Here is an 18,082-nt window from a genome sequence, read left to right as displayed (position 1 = left end):
AGTCAGTCAGCCAGGCAGTCATCCAGGCAGTCAGCCAGGCAGCCAGCCAGTCAGACAGGCAGTCAGCTAGTCAGCCAGCCAGTCAGCAAGCCAGACAGACAGTTAGCCAGTCATAGTCATTCAGCCAGTCAGTCATCCAGGCAGTCAGCCAGGAAGTCAGCTAGTCAGCCAGCCAGTCAGACAGTCAGCCAGTCACTCAGCCAGACAGTAAGCCCTGCCTAGGACAGCATAGATCTGGCAGTGCCAGGGTAATCTACACCACAGCAGTGGTACTGCAAGGACACACTGGGCTTTCCCCAGTATAATCACATCTAGACAATTATATATGTAAAATACTGAGGAAAAGTGAGATATTAATTGATTGATTTTATTGGACAATTTAAAAACACAGTACAACCACAATGCAGATAATGGCTTCTAATTGGGTCAGAATATATCTCAGACCTCACAATCCATTGTTTTTAATTCACTTTCCTAAGTCCTCTATATTTTTCATGTAATTATCACCAAACAGTCAAAAAGGTCAGAGACTAAAGCGGTGTTTGCCAGCCTGCCTGTGCGAGCTAGCGTGTGTGTGTGTGTGTGTGTGTGTGTGTGTCAAATCAAATTTTATTTGTCACATACACATGGTTAGCAGATGTTAATGTGAGTGTAGCGAAATGCTTGTGCTTCTAGTTCCGACAATGCAGTAATAACCAACAAGTAATCTAGCTAACAATTCCAAAACTACTACCTTATAGACACAAGTGTAAGGGGATAAATAATATGTACATAAAGATATATGAATGAGTGATGGTACAGAGCGGCATAGGCAAGATACAGTAGATGGTATCGAGTACAGTATATACATATGAGATGAGTATGTAAACAAAGTGGCATAGTTAAAGTGGCTAGTGATACATGTATTACATAAAGATGCAGTAGATGATATAGAGTACAGTATATACGTATACATATGAGATGAATAATGTAGGGTATGTAAACATTATATTAGGTAGCATTGTTTAAAGTGGCTAGTGATATATTTTACATAATTTCCCATCAATTTCCATTATTAAAGTGGCTGGAGTTGAGTCAGTATGTTGGCAGCAGCCACTCAATGTTAGTGGTGGCTGTTTAACAGTCTGATGGCCTTGAGATAGAAACTGCTTTTCAGTCTCTCGGTCCCAGCTTTGATGCACCTGTACTGACCTCGCCTTCTGGATGATAGCGGGCAGTGGCTCGGGTGGTTGTTGTCCTTGATGATCTTTATGGCCTTCCTGTGACATCGGGTGGTGTAGGTGTCCTGGAGGGCAGGTAGTTTGCCCCCGGTGATGCGTTGTGCAGACCTCACTACCCTCTGGAGAGCCTTACGGTTGTGGGTGGAGCAGTTGCCGTACCAGGCGGTGATACAGCCCGACAGGATGCTCTCGATTGTGCATCTGTAGAAGTTTGTGAGTGCTTTTGGTGACAAGCCGAATTTCTTCAGCCTCCTGAGGTTGAAGAGGCGCTGCTGCGCCTTCTTCACGATGCTGTCTGTGTGGGTGGACCAATTCAGTTTGTCTGTGATGTGTACGCCGAGGAACTTAAAACTTACTACCCTCTCCACTACTGTCCCATCGATGTAGATGGGGGGGTGTTCCCTCTGCTGTTTCCTGAAGTCCACAATCATCTCCTTAGTTTTGTTGACGTTGAGTGTGAGGTTATTTTCCTGACACCACATTCCGAGGGCCCTCACCTCCTCCCTGTAGGCCGTCTCGTCGTTGTTGGTAATCAAGCCTACCACTGTTGTGTCGTCCGCAAACTTGATGATTGAGTTGGAGGCGTGCGTGGCCACGCAGTCGTGGGTGAACAGGAAGTACAGGAGAGGGCTCAGAACGCACCCTTGTGGGGCCCCAGTGTCGAGGATCAGCGGGGTGGAGATGTTGTTGCCTACCCTCACCACCTGGGGGCGGCCCGTCAGGAAGTCCAGTACACAGTTGCACAGGGCGGGGTCGAGACCCAGGGTCTCGAGCTTGATGACGAGCTTGGAGGGCACTATGGTGTTAAATGCCGAGCTGTAGTCGATGAACAGCATTCTCACATAGGTATTCCTCTTGTCCAGATGGGTTAGGGCAGTGTGCAGTGTGGTTGAGATTGCGTCGTCTGTGGACCTATTTGGGCGGTAAGCAAATTGGAGTGGGTCTAGGGTGTCAGGTAGGGTGGAGGTGATATGGTCCTTGACTAGTCTCTCAAAGCACTTCATGATGACGGAAGTGAGTGCTACGGGGCGGTAGTCGTTTAGCTCAGTTACCTTAGCTTTCTTGGGGACAGGAACAATGGTGGCCCTCTTGAAGCATGTGGGAACAACAGACTGGGATAGGGATTGATTGAATATGTCCGTAAACACACCAGCCAGCTGGTCTGCGCATGCTCTGAGGGTGCGGCTTGGGATGCCGTCTGGGCCTGCAGCCTTGCGAGGGTTAACACGTTTAAATGTTTTCCTCACGTCGGCTGCAGCGAAGGAGAGTCCACATGTTTTGATTGCGGGCCGTGTCAGTGGCACTGTATTGTCCTCAAAGCGGTCAAAAAAAGTTATTTAGTCTGCCTGGCGAGCAAGACATCCTGGTCCGTGACGGGGCTGGTTTTCTTTTTGTAATCCGTGATTGACTGTAGACCCTGCCACACTGTGTGTGTGTGCGTGCGTGTGCATGTGTGCGTGTGTGTGTGTGTGTGTGTGTGTGTGTGTGTGTGCCTATACATGTACATGCTGTGAAATAGATGCACCCTGTCAGAGGAGGAGAGTTACGTCAGAAGACTAGAATGTTGTCAGGTCCCAGACAGGTGTGACAGCTTAATGAAAGGAGTGGGGTGTTGACTGCTGGCCTAAATACACTGAACTGCTGATTACCATGACCTCTGCCTTTCAACCAAAGACAAAGACGAGGAAATGTCAGCTGCTTTAAAGAACCTTTTAACAGAGATGATGCAGGCAGAGTAGAGTGACATCCACCCTCTCCTGCTTCCCCTTCCCTCACCCTGTGTGTGTGTGTGTGTGTGTGTGTGTGTGTGTGTGTGTGTGTGTGTGTGTGTGTGTGTGTGTGTGTGTCTGTGTGTGTGTGTGTGTGTGTGTTTGTTTGTTTGTATGTGTTTGTTTGTATGTATGTGTGTGTGTGTGTGTTTGTTTGTATGTGTTTGTGTGTGTGCGTGTGTGTGTGCGTGTGTGTTTGTTTGTATGTGTTTGTTTGTATGTGTGTGTGTGCGTGCGTGCGTGCGTGTGTGTGTGTGTGTGTGTGTTTATGTGTTTGTTTGTTTGTATGTGTTTGTGTGTGTGTGGGTGTTTGTTTGTTTGTCTGTGTTTGTTTGTTTGTATGTGTTTGCGTGTGTGTGTGTGTGTGTGTGTGTGTGTGTGTGTGTTTGTTTGTATGTGTTTGTGTGTGTGCGTGTGTGTATGTGTGTGTGTGTGTTTGTTTGTATGTGTTTGTTTGTATGTGTGTGTGTGCGTGCGTGCGTGTGTGTGTTTGTGTGTTTGTTTGTATGTGTGTGTGTGTGTGTGTGTGTGTGTGTGTGTGTGTGTGTGTTTGTTTGTATGTATATGTTTGCGTGTGTGTGTGTGTGTGTGTGTGTGTGTGTGTGTGTGTGTGTGTGTGTGTGTGTGTGTTTGTTTGTTTGTTTGTATGTGTTTGTTTGTTTGTATGTGTTTGTTTGTTTGTATGTGTTTGTTTGTTTGTATGTGTTTGTGTGTGTGCGTGTGTGTGTTTGTTTGTATGTATGTGTGTGCGTGCGTGCATGCGTGCGTGTGTGTGTGTGTTTGTTTGTATGTATTTGCGTGTGTGTGTGTGTGTGTTTGTTTGTATGTGTTTGTTTGTTTGTATGTGTTTGAGTGTGTGTGTGTGTGTTTGTTTGTATGTGTTTGCGTGTGTGTGTGTGTGTGTTTGTTTGTATGTATATGTTTGCGTGTGTGTGTGTGTTTGTTTGTATATGTTTGCGTGTGTGTGTGTGTGTTTGTTTGTATGTGTTTGTTTGTATATGTTTGCGTGTGTGTGTGTGTTTGCTTGTATGTGTTTGTTTGTATATGTTTGCGTGTGTGTGTGTGTGTGTGTGTGTGTTTGTTTGTATGTGTTTGTTTGTTTGTATATGTGTGTGTGTGTGTGTTTGTTTGAGAGAGACCAGGGGTACAGAGAGAGAGTGATGAGTGTTAGGGAGAGAGATAAGGGTTAGGGAGAGAGATAAGTGTTAGAGAGAGAGATAAGGGTTAGAGAGAGAGATAAGGTTTAGAGAGAGAGATGAGGGTTAGAGAGAGAGATGAGGGTTAGAGAGAGAGATACAGGTTAGAGGGAGAGATAAGGGTTAGAGAGAGAGATAAGGGTTAGAGAGAGATGAGGGTTAGAGAGAGAGATAAGGGTTAGAGAGAGAGATACAGGTTAGAGAGAGAGATAAGGGTTAGAGAGAGAGATAAGGGTTAGAGAGAGAGAGATAAGGGTTAGAGAGAGAGAAGGCTTAGAGAGAGAGATAAGGGTTAGAGAGAGAGATGAGGGTTAGAGAGAGAGACAAGGGTTAGAGAGAGAGATACTGGTTAGAGAGAGAGATACTGGTTAGAGAGAGAGATAAGGGTTAGAGAGAGAGATAAGGGTTAGAGAGAGAGAATGGTTAGAGAGAGAGATGAGGGTTAGAGAGAGAGATAAGGGTTAGAGCGAGAGATAAGGGTTAGAGCGAGAGATAAGGGTTAGAGAGAGAGATACGGGTTAGAGAGAGAGATAAGGGTTAGAGAGCGAGATAATGGTTAGAGAGAGAGATAATGGTTAGAGAGAGAGATAAGGGTTAGAGAGAGAGATAGGTGTTAGGGAGAGAGATAAGGGTTAGGGAGAGAGATAAGGGTTAGGGAGAGAGATAAGGATTAGGGAGAGAGATCAGGGTTAGGGAGAGAGATAAGGGTTAGGGAGAGAGATAAGGGTTAGGGAGAGAGATAAGGGTTAGAGAGAGAGGAAACGGAACACTTTCTTACGGCAAAGGTCTCGACGGCGACAGTATGAGACACATTTCCCCTCTTGTATTGCATTGTCCTTCGAGACGGCCTGCTGGGGGTTCCATTTCCCCCAACAATGGAGGCTGTGGCTGGCAGGTTGTAAAGTCACTGGGATGGAATGAGTGTGTAGTGGAGACTGAACTAGAGATAACGCTCTGAGAGGGTAAACAGCTAGCCTGCTGAATGTATCTCTCTGTCTGTCCATCCCAGCCAGGAGAGGAATGCCCCAGACTGTGTTCCCAGCAGCAGGCACCATGTTCACCCCCAGTGGCTTCAGCCCCCACCTGGCCTCCACCTGCTCTGAGGCTGACCATGAGGAGGAGGAAGGCCCCCAGGAGGCCAGAGGACCTGGGGCTTGCGTGGCCGACGGACCCCCCATTACCTCCGCCTCTCTGGACACTCTCATCCAGCACCTGGTGCCCACCGCAGACTACTACCCAGAGGTAAACACTACCCTGGTTGTAGTGGCCCCAGCCTCAGCAGTATAAATAGTAGTAGGAATATAATGTTAATGAAAATGGAAATACTGGATGTGTTTAACCCATTGTTTCCCCCCACAGAAAGCCTATGTGTTTAACCCATTGTTTCCCCCCACAGAAAGCCTATGTGTTTAACCCATTGTTTCCCCCCACAGAAAGCCTATGTGTTTAACACATTGTTTCCCCCCACAGAAAGCCTATGTGTTTAACCCATTGTTTCCCCCCACAGAAAGCCTATGTGTTTAACACATTGTTTCCCCCCACAGAAAGCCTATGTGTTTAACCCATTGTTTCCCCCCACAGAAAGCCTATGTGTTTAACACATTGTTTCCCCCCACAGAAAGCCTATGTGTTTAACCCATTGTTTCCCCCCACAGAAAGCCTATGTGTTTAACACATTGTTTCCCCCCACAGAAAGCCTATGTGTTTAACCCATTGTTTCCCCCCACAGAAAGCCTATGTGTTTAACCCATTGTTTCCCCCCACAGAAAGCCTATGTGTTTAACCCATTGTTTCCCCCCACAGAAAGCCTATGTGTTTAACCCATTGTTTCCCCCCACAGAAAGCCTATGTGTTTAACCCATTGTTTCCCCCCACAGAAAGCCTATGTGTTTAACCCATTGTTTCCCTCCACAGAAAGCCTATGTGTTTACATTCCTGCTGAGTGCTCGTCTGTTCATCTCTCCTCCTGAGCTGCTGGCCAGACTCTGTGACACCTGCATCAAACAACAACAGTTGGACCAGAGTCCACTGGACACGGTCAGCACTGCTTACACACACACACACACACACACACACACACACACACACAAACCCAAACTTTCCATCCCAGTGACTCTGACTGTGTCTCCTCACAGGCTAAAGTGAGGAAGTTTGGTCCCAAGATCCTGCAGCTGCTGACTGAGTGGACAGAGACGTTTCCCACAGACTTCAGAGACCAGAAGATGGTGGGCCTTTTCAAAGATATCATCCACAGGATAGCACCCTGTGATGAGGTGAGAGGGAGGGAGGGAGTATGAGAGGCTACCCTCCATACTCTCAGAAAGGAGACTCAGTCGGGTGAAGGGGTGTGGCACTCTGAATGTACAAAACAGTGCAATGTTATGCATTCATCTTCTACTGCATTACAGGAGAGAGCGGGATATTGGGAGAGAAAAGAGTAGAGAAAGAACGAGAGAGAGAGAGAGAGAGGAGGGAGAGAGAAGAGAGGGAGAAAGAGCGAGAGAGAAGGGAGAGAGCGAGCGAGCGAGAGGACGGAGAGAGAGAGAGAGAGAGAGAGAGAGAGGGGAGGGCGAGAGAAGAGAAAGAATGAAATAAAGAGAGAGGGAGAGAGAGGAAGGAGAAAGAGAGAGAGCGAAGGAGAGGGAGAGGGGGGCAAGAGAAGAGAGAGAGGAGGGAGAGAGAGAGGGAGAGAGAGAGAGAGAGAGGGAGCGAGAGAGATGGCTCACAACTCCTGCAGCTCTGTCGCACGCTGGGTCTGTCCATAGTCAATGGTAGATTTCGAGGGGACTCCTATGGTAGGTACACATATAGCTCATCCCTTGGCAGTAGTACTGTAGAATACTTTATCACTGACCTCAACCCAGAGTCTCTCAGAGCGTTCACAGTCAGCCCACTAACACCCCTATAAGAAAATAAACAACAATGACAAATAGTTTGATGAAGAATGCAAAAACCTAAGAAACAAAATGATTAACCCATCCAACCAAAAAGATACAGACCCAAAAAACCTGGATCTACGCCTTCACTATGACGAATCACTTACACTATACACTAAAAATACTTGAATCAGTTCTAGAACCCATTATGAGGGACAAACACCAAATTGAGACTCTGTGTACAACGTAAAACACCAAATAATGCATGCAGAGCAGAATTAGGCCGATACCCGCTAATTAACCAAATCCAGAATAGAGCCGTTAAATTCTATAACCACCTAAAAGGAAGCGATTCCCAAACAAGCCATGAACAAGCCATCACCTACAGAGAGATTAACCTGGAGAAGAGCCCCCTAAGAAAGCTGGTCCTGGGGCTCTGTTCACAAACAGACCCCACAGAGCCCCAGGACAGCAGCCCAATTAGACCCAACCAAATCATGAGAAAACAAAAAGATAATTACTTGTCACATTGGAAAGAATTGACCAAAAAACTGAGCAAACTGGAATGCTATTTGGCCCTAAACAGAGATTATGCAGTCACAGAATACCTGACCACTATGAATGACCCAAAATTAAGGACATCTTTGACTATGTACAGACTCAGTGAGCATAGTCTTGCTTTTGAGAAAGGTCGCCGTAGGCAGACCTGGCTCTCAAGAGAAGACAGGGTATGTGCTACTGCACACAAAATGATCAAAATCCAGAAAAGAGACTTTAAATTCTACAACCACCTAAAAGAAAGTGATTCTTCACTTGAGAGGTTAACAGTTGTTTCCCTTTCCAATAAACCCCTTAAATTGAAATTGAGAGGGAGAGATAGAGAATAGAAAGAGCAACGAGGGGAGGGGTTCTTGCATTGGCTCTGCAACCTCAAGGAAAGAGAGAAAGAAATGGATGATGATGAAGGATTAGGGGGGCATGGGGATGAGGGGGAGGTAGAGAGGGATGGAAGATGGAGAGCAGGAAGGGGAGGAAGAGCAGGGAGGGGAAGTGGAGTAGGATGAAAGGGGGTGGATGCGAAGAAGGAAGAAGAGGGATGGAGAGAGAGCAAGAGGAGGGTGATGGTGATGAATTTGCAGCTATTTGTGGTTGCAGAGCAGGGCCCAGGCAGTGTTCTGGCTTCAGGTCATTTATGACACGCTATGGGTGATTTACTGAGACTCGACCTACCGGCCCCAACCACCAGCCTTACAGCCACACAGCTCAGCGGGGGAGGGACACACACACACACACACACTGTGGGGAACACAACACACACTCACACACACAGATGAAAAGGGACACATGCTCGCACATGCACGATGGTGTGAAAGAGGAGTGTAAAACTGTGAAGGAGAGGGATGTAGTCTGGAGAGATGATGAGGGTGATGATTATGATGTTGATGATTTTGTGATGATGATGGTGATGATGATGCGGAGGAGAATGCTGATGATATTGGGGGTGATGATTGTGATGGTGATGATGATGATGATTGCGGTGATGGTGATAATGATGATTATTTATTTTATTTATTTAAACTTTATCTAACCAGGTAGGCCAGTTGAGAACAAGTTCTCATTTACAACCTGGCCAAGATAAAGCAAAGCAGTGCGACAAAAACAACACAGTTACACATAAACAAAAGTACAGTCAATAACACAATAGAAAAATCTATGTACAGTGTGTGCAAATGTAGAAGAGTAGGGAGGTAGGCAATAAATAGGCCCTAGAGGTGAAAATAATTACAATTTAGCATTAATACTGGAGTGATAGATGTGCAGATGATGATTTGCAAGTAGAGATACTGGGGTGCAAAAGGGCAAGAGGGTAAGTAATAATTTGGGGATGAGGTAGTTGGGTGTGCTATTTGCAGATTGGCTGTGTACAGGTACAGTGATCGGTAAGCTGCTCTGACAGCTGATGAATAAAGTTAGAGAGGGATATATAAGACTCTAGCTTCAGAGTTTTTTGCAATTCGTCCCAGTCATTGGCAGCGGAGAACTGGAAGGAAAGGCAGCCAAAGGAAGTGTTGGCTTTGGGGATGACCAGTGCAATATACCTGCTGGAGCGCGTGCTACGGGTGGGTGTTGCTATGGTGACCAGTGAGCTGAGATAAGGAGGGGCTTTACCTAGCAGAGACTTATAGATGACATGGAGCCAGTGGGTTTGGCGACGGATATGTAGTGAGGGCCAGCCAACGAGAGCATACAGGTCGCAGTGGTGGGTAGTATATGGGGCTTTGGTGACAAAACGGATGGCACTGTGAAAGACTACATCCAGTTTGCTGAGTAGAGTGTTGGAGGCTATTTTGTAAATGACATCGCCGATGTCAAGGATCGGTAGGATAGTCAGTTTTACGAGGGTATGTTTGGCAGCATGAGTGAAGGATGCTTTGTTGCGAAATTGGAAGCCAATTTTAGATTTAATTTTGGATTGGAGATGCCTAATATGAGTCTGGAAGGAGAGTTTACAGTCTAACCAGACACCTAGGTATTTGTAGTTGTCCACATATTCTAGGTCAGAACCGTCCAGAGTAGTGATGCTAGTCGGGCGGGAGGGTGCGGGCAGCAATCGGTTGAAGAGCATGCACTTAGTTTTACTTGCATTTAAAAGCAGTTGGAGGCCACGGAATGAGTGTTGTATGGCATTGAAGCTCATTTGGAAGTTTGTTAGCACAGTGTCCAAAGAAGGGCCAGATGTATACAGAATGGTGTCATCTGCATAGAGGTGGATCAGAGAATCACCAGCAGCAAGAGCGACATCATTGATATATACAGAGAAAAGAGTCAGCCCGAGAATTGAACCCTGTGGCACCCCCATAGAGACTGCCAGAGGTCCGGACAACAGGCCTTCCGATTTTACACACTGAACTCTATCTGAGAAGTAGTTGATGAACCAGGCGAGGCAGTCATTTCAGAAGCCAAGGCTATTGAGTCTGCCGATAAGAAAGTGGTGATTGGCCAGGTCGATGAAGACGGCTGCACAGCACTGTCTTTTATCGATGGTGGTTATGATATTGTTTAGGACCTTGAGCGTGGCTGAGGTGCACCCGTGACCGGCTCGGAAACCAGATTGCATAGTGGAGAAGGTACTGTGGGATTCAAAATGGTCAGTGATCTGTTTATTAACTTGGCTTTCGAAAACTTTAGAAAGGCAGGGCAAGATGGATATAGGTCTATAACAGTTTGGGTCTAGAGTGTCTCCCCTTTGAAGAGGGGGATGACCGCGGCAACTTTCCAATCTTTGGGGATCTCAGACCTCAGAAAGATAGGTTGAATAGGCTAGTAATAGGGGTTGCAACCATTTCTGCAGATAATTTTAGAAAGAGAGGGTCCAGATTGTCTAGCTCAGCTGATTTGTGGGGATCCAGATTTTGCAGTTATTTCAGAACATCAGCTTTCTGGATTTGGGTGAAGGAGAAGCGCGGGGGGGGGGTTGCTGCAGGGGGTGCTGAGATGTTGGACGGGGTAGGGGTAGCCAGGTGGAAAGCATGGCCAGCCGTGGAAAAATGATTATTGAAATGATCGTAGATTTATCGGTGGTGACAGTGTTTCCTATCCTCAGTGCAGTGGGCAGCTGGGAGGAGGTGCTCTTATTTTCCATGGACTTTACAGTGTCCCAAACCTTTTTGGAATTAGTGCTACAGGAAGCAAATTTCTGTTTGAACTGACTAAATGACTGAGTATATTGGTTCCTGACTTCCCTGAAAAGTTGCGGGGGCTATTTGATGCTAATGCAGAACGCCACAGGATGTTTTTGTGCTGTTCAAGGGCAGTCAAGTCTGGTGTGAACCAAGGGCTATATCTGTTCTTAGTTCTACATTTTTTGAATGGGGAATGCTTATATAAGATGGAGAGGAAAGTGCTTTTGAAGAGCAACCAGGCATCCTCTACTGACGGGATGAGGTCAATATCCTTCCAGGATACTCGGGCCAGGTCAATTAGAAAGGCCTGCTCGCTGAAGTGTTTTAGGGAGCGTTTGACAGTGGTCGTTATGATGATTGTGGTGATGATGAGGAGGGTGAGAATGATAATGATGGTGTTGATCATGATTATTATTAGTTGTCTAATCATTCTAAAGCATATATGTCCTTTCCAGGCGTATTGGAAGACACTGAACCAGGTTTTGCAGACCCTGAACCAGAAGCTGGCAGCCATCGCCCAGGGAGAGGAGAGCATTGTCAAAGTGAATGCCTCCTCAGTCTCCTCAATCTCAGACAAGCTGGTGGGCTTCAAGACCAAGCCTCCACCTATCCAGAAGGATATACTGTCTATCTGCAATGACCCATACACACTGGCACAGCAACTCACCCATGTGGAACTGGTAAGAAGAGTGGTAGGAAGAATGTGAGGAAGGAATTAAAAGGAGAGAGAGGAGAGATGAAAGAGAATGAGATAAGGGTGTGATCGAAGGGAGAGATGATGAGAAGAGGAGAGAGGGGGAGGGAAGAGGAAGGCAAACAGGCAAAGACAGAGAAAGACGATGAGAGATAAATGACAATAAGAGAGAGAGGACGCAGAGGGGAGAAAGGAATAGACACAGAAATAAAGTGGAGAATCAAGACAGAGAGAGAAAGAGAGAGAGAGAGAGAGATGGAGCACCTAAATCTTCCAAACAAACCAGGGGATATTTAGATCTAACATTTGGTTGATTAACAGCTGTATTAGCTTTGAATGGTCCTCTGTTAGCTCTAGCCTACAGCTGAGTAACAGGCTTTGAATGGTCCTCTGTTAGCTCTAGCCTACAGCTAATTAACAGGCTTTGAATGGTCCTCTGTTAGCTCTAGCCTACAGCTAATTAACAGGCTTTGAATGGTCCTATGTTAGCTCTAGCCTACAGCTAATTAACAGGCTTTGAATGGTCCTATGTTAGCTCTAGCCTACAGCTAATTAACAGGCTTTGAATGGTCCTATGTTAGCTCTAGCCTACAGCTAATTAACAGGCTTTGAATGGTCCTCTGTTAGCTCTAGCCTACAGCTAATTAACAGGCTTTGAATGGTCCTATGTTAGCTCTAGCCTACAGCTAATTAACAGGCTTTGAATGGTCCTATGTTAGCTCTAGCCTACAGCTAATTGACAGGCTTTGAATGGTCCTATGTTAGCTCTAGCCTACAGCTAATTAACAGGCTTTGAATGGTCCTCTGTTAGCTCTAGCCTACAGCTAATTAACAGGCTTTGAATGGTCCTCTGTTAGCTCTAGCCTACAGCTAATTAACAGGCTTTGAATGGTCCTCTGTTAGCTCTAGCCTACAGCTAATTAACAGGCTTTGAATGGTCCTATGTTAGCTCTAGCCTACAGCTAATTAACAGGCTTTGAATGGTCCTATGTTAGCTCTAGCCTACAGCTAATTAACAGGCTTTGAATGGTCCTATGTTAGCTCTAGCCTACAGCTAATTAACAGGCTTTGAATGGTCCTATGTTAGCTCTAGCCTACAGCTAATTGACAGGCTTTGAATGGTCCTCTGTTAGCTCAAGCCTACAGCTGAGTAACAGGCTTTGAATGGTCCTCTGTTAGCTCTAGGGCCATCCTCCATAGGCCTGAGTAAGCGTGTATTCTGGTCTGAAAAGCGTGACATCATCTCAAAGTCAGTGGTTTGCCTGGTGACTTTAAGGGAATACATCCACAGTTGATGTATGTGACCTGACAGCTTTACACACACACACACACACACACACACACACACACACACACACACACACACACACACACACACACACACACACACACACACACACACACACACACACACACACACACAGGGTGAGGGAAGGGGAAGCGGCTTACTTTGGGCTCCCACTAAATGTTGGGACAGATTTGTGAAACACAGACACCACTCATCTCTTGGCTGCATTCCTTTCAGAGTTTGGGTCAATCTGTGGGTGAAGATGTACTGTAGCTGTGGGTGATTCTCTTTGTTGATATAACAACAGTGACATAGTATGTGTGTTTTCTTATGTTTGTGTATTTTTGATTTGCGTTGCTTAGCCTGTGCATACCAGGGGTCAGCTGTTGCTTCAATGGAATGTGCGATTTCTCAATGATTCATGACTTCCTGTATTGCTTGGCTTCTATTACTGAGATGAATCTAGTTAATATGCACGGCCATGTCGCTCTACTCTGCTCTCTCTGTTTCAGGAACATCTCAGTTATATCGGTCCTGAGGAGTTTGTCCAAGCCTTTGTTCAGAAAGACCCACTAGATAGCACTCAGGTATAGTATAATATACTGCATATCAAAACCTTTTCAGTAGGAATAACATTATAGTACACCGTTGTGTAAATCATTTGTTTACTTTTTGAAAAGCGAAAGAGAGAGAGAGAGAGTGAGAGAGAGAGGGAGAAGAGAGACAGAGAGAATGACAGAGAGGACAGAGCGAGAGAGAGAGAGAGAGAGAGGGAGAAGAGAGAGAGGGAGGGAGAAGAGAGACAGGGAGAGAGAGACAGAGAATGACAGAGAGGAGAGAGAGAGAGAGAGAGAGAGAGAGGCAGGGAGAGAGAGACAGAGAGAGAGAGAATGACAGAGAGAATGACAGAGCGAGAGTGGGAGAGAGAGAGAGAGAAGAGAGACAGGGAGAGAGAGACAGAGAGAATGACAGAGAGAAGACAGAGCGAGAGTGAGAGAGAGAGAGAGAGAGAGAGAGAGAGAGAAGAGAGAGAATGACAGAGAAACAAGACAGAGCGAGAGAGAGAGAGAGAGAGAGAGAGAGAGAAGAGAGACAGGGGGAGAGAGAATGACAGAGAGAGAGAAAGAGAGAGAGAGAGGCCCTGTCTGGTCCTGATTTGCAGTATTCTGTGTTTGTGTCCCAGCAGCCGTGTTTCAGTGAGCAGAAGAAGAAGACCACTAACCTGGAGGCTTATGTCAGGTGGTTCAACAGGCTGTGCTACCTGGTAGCTACTGAGATCTGTATGGTAAATGATTTCACGTTATTCTCTTCGTTCTGGTCCCGTATTGCTCATTTGGTGGAACATGGTGTTTGTGAAGTAAGCACTGTGGGTTTGATTCCCGTGGCCACCCATACGTAAGCATGTATGCATGCATGACTGTAAGTCCCTTCGGATAAAAACGTCTGCTAAATGGCATGTATTATGATATATTATGTTATGCCAGTCTTTCCTCACTGAGGTTGATGATTCATTCATGGTTCTTTAGTGTCACCTGCTGGCCATGTAACATTACTACACTCCTCTACCCTTTTGTGAGGCATTGATACTTTCTTCCCAGACCAGGGCCTGTATCCACAAAGCGTCTCAGAGTAGGAATGATGATCTAGGATCAGGTCCCAACCTCTCCATATAATCCTATTCATTATGATCTAAAAGGCAAAACTGATACTAGATACGGGCCCTGGGACAAATACTGTATTATTTTGCATGTCATTTACATCCATTATATCCTACTAGCAGCCTGTGTCTATCTCCTCTCAGCCTGCTAAGAAGAAACAGAGAGCCCAGGTGATTGAGTTCTTCATCGACGTGGCCAGAGAGTGCTTCAACATTGGCAATTTCAACTCCCTCATGGCCATCATCTGTGAGTACATCATACATGACCCAAATACTACTATATTTGGCAAAACACCGATATTTGACTTGTGTCTGCTCCTCTAGCTGGTATGAATATGAGTCCTGTGTCTCGGTTGAAGAAGACGTGGGGCAAAGCCAAGACTGCCAAGTTCTTCATCCTGGAGGTAAGGCTAGCCAACCAGCACAGCCTTAGATATATACCTTGTTAGAATTTGTATGATTTCATTGTTGTTATTATTATTAAACAGTAGTTGTTAAAGTTCATTGTTCATTGGTTTGGGATGAATTGTTAAACTCATCCCAAACCATCTCAAGGTGTGTTTTGGGTCATTGTCCTGTTGAAAAACAATTGATAGTCCCACTAAGCACAAACCAGATGGGTTGGCGTATCACTGCAGAATGCTGTGGTAGCCATGCTGTTTAAGTGTGCCTTGAATTCTAAATACCAGCAAAGTAACCCCACACCATCACACCTCCTCATCCAGGCTTCACGGTGGGAACCGCACATGCAGAGATTCCCGTTCACCTACTCTGCGTCTCACAACGACATGGCGGTTGGAAACAAAAATCTCAAATTTAGACTCATCAGATCAAAGGACATATTTCCACCGGTCTAATGTCCATTGCTCGTGTTTCTTGGCCCAAGAAAGTCTCTTCTTATTGTTGGTTTACTTTAGTAGTCGTTTCTTTGCAGCAATTTGACCATGAAGGCCTGATTCATAGTCTCCTCTGAACAGTTGATGTTGAGATGTGTCTGTTACTTGAACTCTGTGAAGCATTTATTTGGGCTGCAACTTCTGAGGCTGGTAACCCTAATGAACGTATCCTCTGTAGCAGAGGTAACTCTAATGAACTTATCCTCTGTATCAGAGGTAACTCTAATGAACTTATCCTCTGTAGCAGAGGTAACTCTAATGAACTTATCCTCTGTATCAGAGGTAACTCTAATGAACTTATCCTCTGTATCAGAGGTAACTCTAATGAACTTATCCTCTGTAGCAGAGGTAACTCTAATGAACTTATCCTCTGTAGCAGAGGTAAATCTAAAGAACTTATCCTCTGTAGCAGAGGTAACTCTAATGAACGTATCCTCTGTAGCAGAGGTAACTCTAATGAACTTATCCTCTGTAGCAGAGGTAACTCTAATGAACTTATCCTCTGTAGCAGAGGTAACTCTAATGAACTTATCCTCTGTTATCCTCTTTTTTTACTTTAATTTAATTAGTAAATACTTTCTTAAAACTGCATTGTTGGTTAAGGGCTTGTAAGTAAGCATTTCAAGGTCTGTTGTATTTGGCGCATGTGACAATTACATGTTTATTTCATTTGACTTATAAACTATTTTATTTTACTATACAGCATCAGATGGACCCTACTGGAAACTTCTACAACTACAGAACAGCACTTAGGGGAGCCGTCCACAGGTCCCAGACTGCTAATAGTATCAGGGAGAAGGTATCATTCACTTTGTAACTATCCTTACCTGACCCCTACTCATGCACTGAAACCAAGGACACACATCATTAACTCTCTCTCTCTTTTTCTTAGATTGTGATTCCCTTCTTCAGCCTACTGATCAAAGACATATACTTCCTGAATGAGGGATGTGCCAACCGCTTGCCCAATGGTCATGTACATTTTGCGGTAAGGCTGAAAAGTTCATAGTGAGACATACAAATGTGGATTGTACTCTCTCAATTCAATTCAAATGGCTTTATTGGTATGGTAAATATGTTTACATTGCCAAAGCAATCTCTCTCTCTCTCTCTCTCTCTCTCTCTCTCTCTCTCGTCTCTCTCTCTCTCACTCTCTCTGCTTTTTGATTTTGTTTTCAGAAATTTGTGGAATTGGCTCGCCAGGTGGGAGAGTTTATGACGTGGAAACAGATAGAGTGTCCGTTTGAGACAGACAGGAGCATCCTCCACTACCTCCACACTGCTCCCATCTTCAGTGAGGACGGTAAGACACGGTCTCACCTAACATGAGCCTTAAAGTAGAAACATTTAATCACACATTACAGTTAAACATTATAGTCACATATCATATTTATTTATTTATTTCATCCCTAGGCCTCTACCTGGCATCCTATGAGAGTGAGAGCCCAGAGAACCAGGTGGAGAAGGACAGGTGGAAAGCACTCAGGTATGACAGATATCAGTGATGTAACATAATGAGTCAGTGATGTAGCCTAATGAGTCAGTGATGTAGCCTAATGAGTCAGTGATGTAACCTAATGAGTCAGTGATGTAACATAATGAGTCAGTGATGTAGCCTAATGAGTCAGTGATGTAACCTAATGAGTCAGTGATGTAATCTAATGAGTCAGTGATGTAGCCTAATGAGTCAGTGATGTAACCTAATGAGTCAGTGATATAACCTAATGAGTCAGTGATGTAGCCTAATGAGTCAGTGATGTAACCTAATGAGTCAGTGATGTAATCTAATGAGTCAGTGATGTAGTCTAATGAGTGACATAGTCTTAGCTTGTTAAAATACCTGTATTTTCCCTCCTATCTGTCTCCAGGTCTAATATTCTGGTGAAGACAAAAGAGCTAAAAGAGCACCATGGCAGCTAACCCTCAGGCCAGCCCAGCGAGGGAGGGAGGGAGGGAGGGAGTGGAATCACTGCATCTAAAACAAACTGTGAAGGAGCCTAGCTGGTACCGAGGTGTTTTTCTACACATGAAGAATAGAAGTGATGAAACAAGAATGATGAACAGGATTCATCAACATCATGACCAGTAAAAACACAATGGAAGAACAAAGTTCAACAAGCAGTGAAAAGTGAAGCTACTGTATGCACACTAACTGGGGGAGTACAATACCTTTGGTTTGACTTTTGTACATGGGGTACATAATAAGGGATAGATCAATCCCGCAATCTTGGTGTTTATTTACTCTTTATCATCTTTCTTTGTCTCTCCCTCTTTCTTTCCTTCTTTCTTTCTCATCTTTTTTTCTCTCTCCCTCTCTCATCTTTCTTTCTCTCCAAAGCCTTGTGTAAGTTTTCTATTGTACTGTTAGAATCCTTTAAAAGTAAGAGTAACTATGATGTGAAGGGCGCTGGCTTGCCCACTTAGCTGCCGGACTGTGTTTGGTCCTCTACTACTGAAGACTCCTTCTTAAGACTACTACTGTAGACTACTTCTAAAGACTACTTCTAAAGAATACTACTAAAGACTACTTCTAAAGACTACTATCAATGACTTCTACTAAAGACTACTACTGAAGACTCCTTCTAAAGACTACTTCGAAAGACTACTTCTAAAGACTACTTCTAAAGACTACTTCTAAAGACTACTATCAATGACTTCTACTAAAGACTACTACTGAAGACTACTACTGAAGACTACTACTAAAGACTACTACTGAAGACTACTACTGTAGACTACTTCTAAAGACTACTTCTAAAGACTACTTCTTAAGACTACTTCTAAAGACTACTTCTAAAGACTACTT

At 44.9% G+C, this 18,082-nt stretch overlaps 1 protein-coding gene across 4 annotated transcripts in view; it reads left to right on the top strand.

Moving 5' to 3' along the window:
- The window catches only part of LOC110504812 (ras-GEF domain-containing family member 1C), a 41,690-nt gene that overhangs the window by 23,152 nt on the left and 456 nt on the right, over positions 1–18,082 (top strand). For 2 of the 4 annotated variants that reach the window (XM_036970140.2, XM_090219441.1), the window contains exons 2-14: positions 5,195–5,427; positions 6,100–6,222; positions 6,321–6,458; positions 11,200–11,424; positions 13,239–13,313; positions 13,913–14,011; positions 14,528–14,630; positions 14,708–14,787; positions 15,983–16,078; positions 16,172–16,267; positions 16,459–16,582; positions 16,693–16,765; positions 17,148–18,082. The exon at positions 17,148–18,082 is cut by the window's right edge and continues 456 nt beyond it. In XM_036970140.2, the coding sequence (XP_036826035.1) occupies positions 5,206–5,427; positions 6,100–6,222; positions 6,321–6,458; positions 11,200–11,424; positions 13,239–13,313; positions 13,913–14,011; positions 14,528–14,630; positions 14,708–14,787; positions 15,983–16,078; positions 16,172–16,267; positions 16,459–16,582; positions 16,693–16,765; positions 17,148–17,199 (1,506 nt within the window). In that variant the 5' untranslated portion in view covers positions 5,195–5,205 and the 3' untranslated portion in view covers positions 17,200–18,082. Of the gene's footprint in view, positions 1–5,194; positions 5,428–6,099; positions 6,223–6,320; positions 6,459–11,199; positions 11,425–13,238; positions 13,314–13,909; positions 14,012–14,527; positions 14,631–14,707; positions 14,788–15,982; positions 16,079–16,171; positions 16,268–16,458; positions 16,583–16,692; positions 16,766–17,147 lie in introns of all 4 variants that reach the window. The other 2 variants (XM_036970139.2, XM_090219440.1) reach the window with 1 other exon arrangement.

This window comes from Oncorhynchus mykiss, chromosome 25 (assembly GCF_057628025.1).
Source record: "Oncorhynchus mykiss isolate SJ-2025 chromosome 25, ASM5762802v1, whole genome shotgun sequence".
Taxonomy (NCBI): domain Eukaryota; kingdom Metazoa; phylum Chordata; class Actinopteri; order Salmoniformes; family Salmonidae; genus Oncorhynchus; species Oncorhynchus mykiss.
Note: the sequence above shows the minus strand (reverse complement) of the source record. Positions and strands in the feature narration are given on the sequence as shown.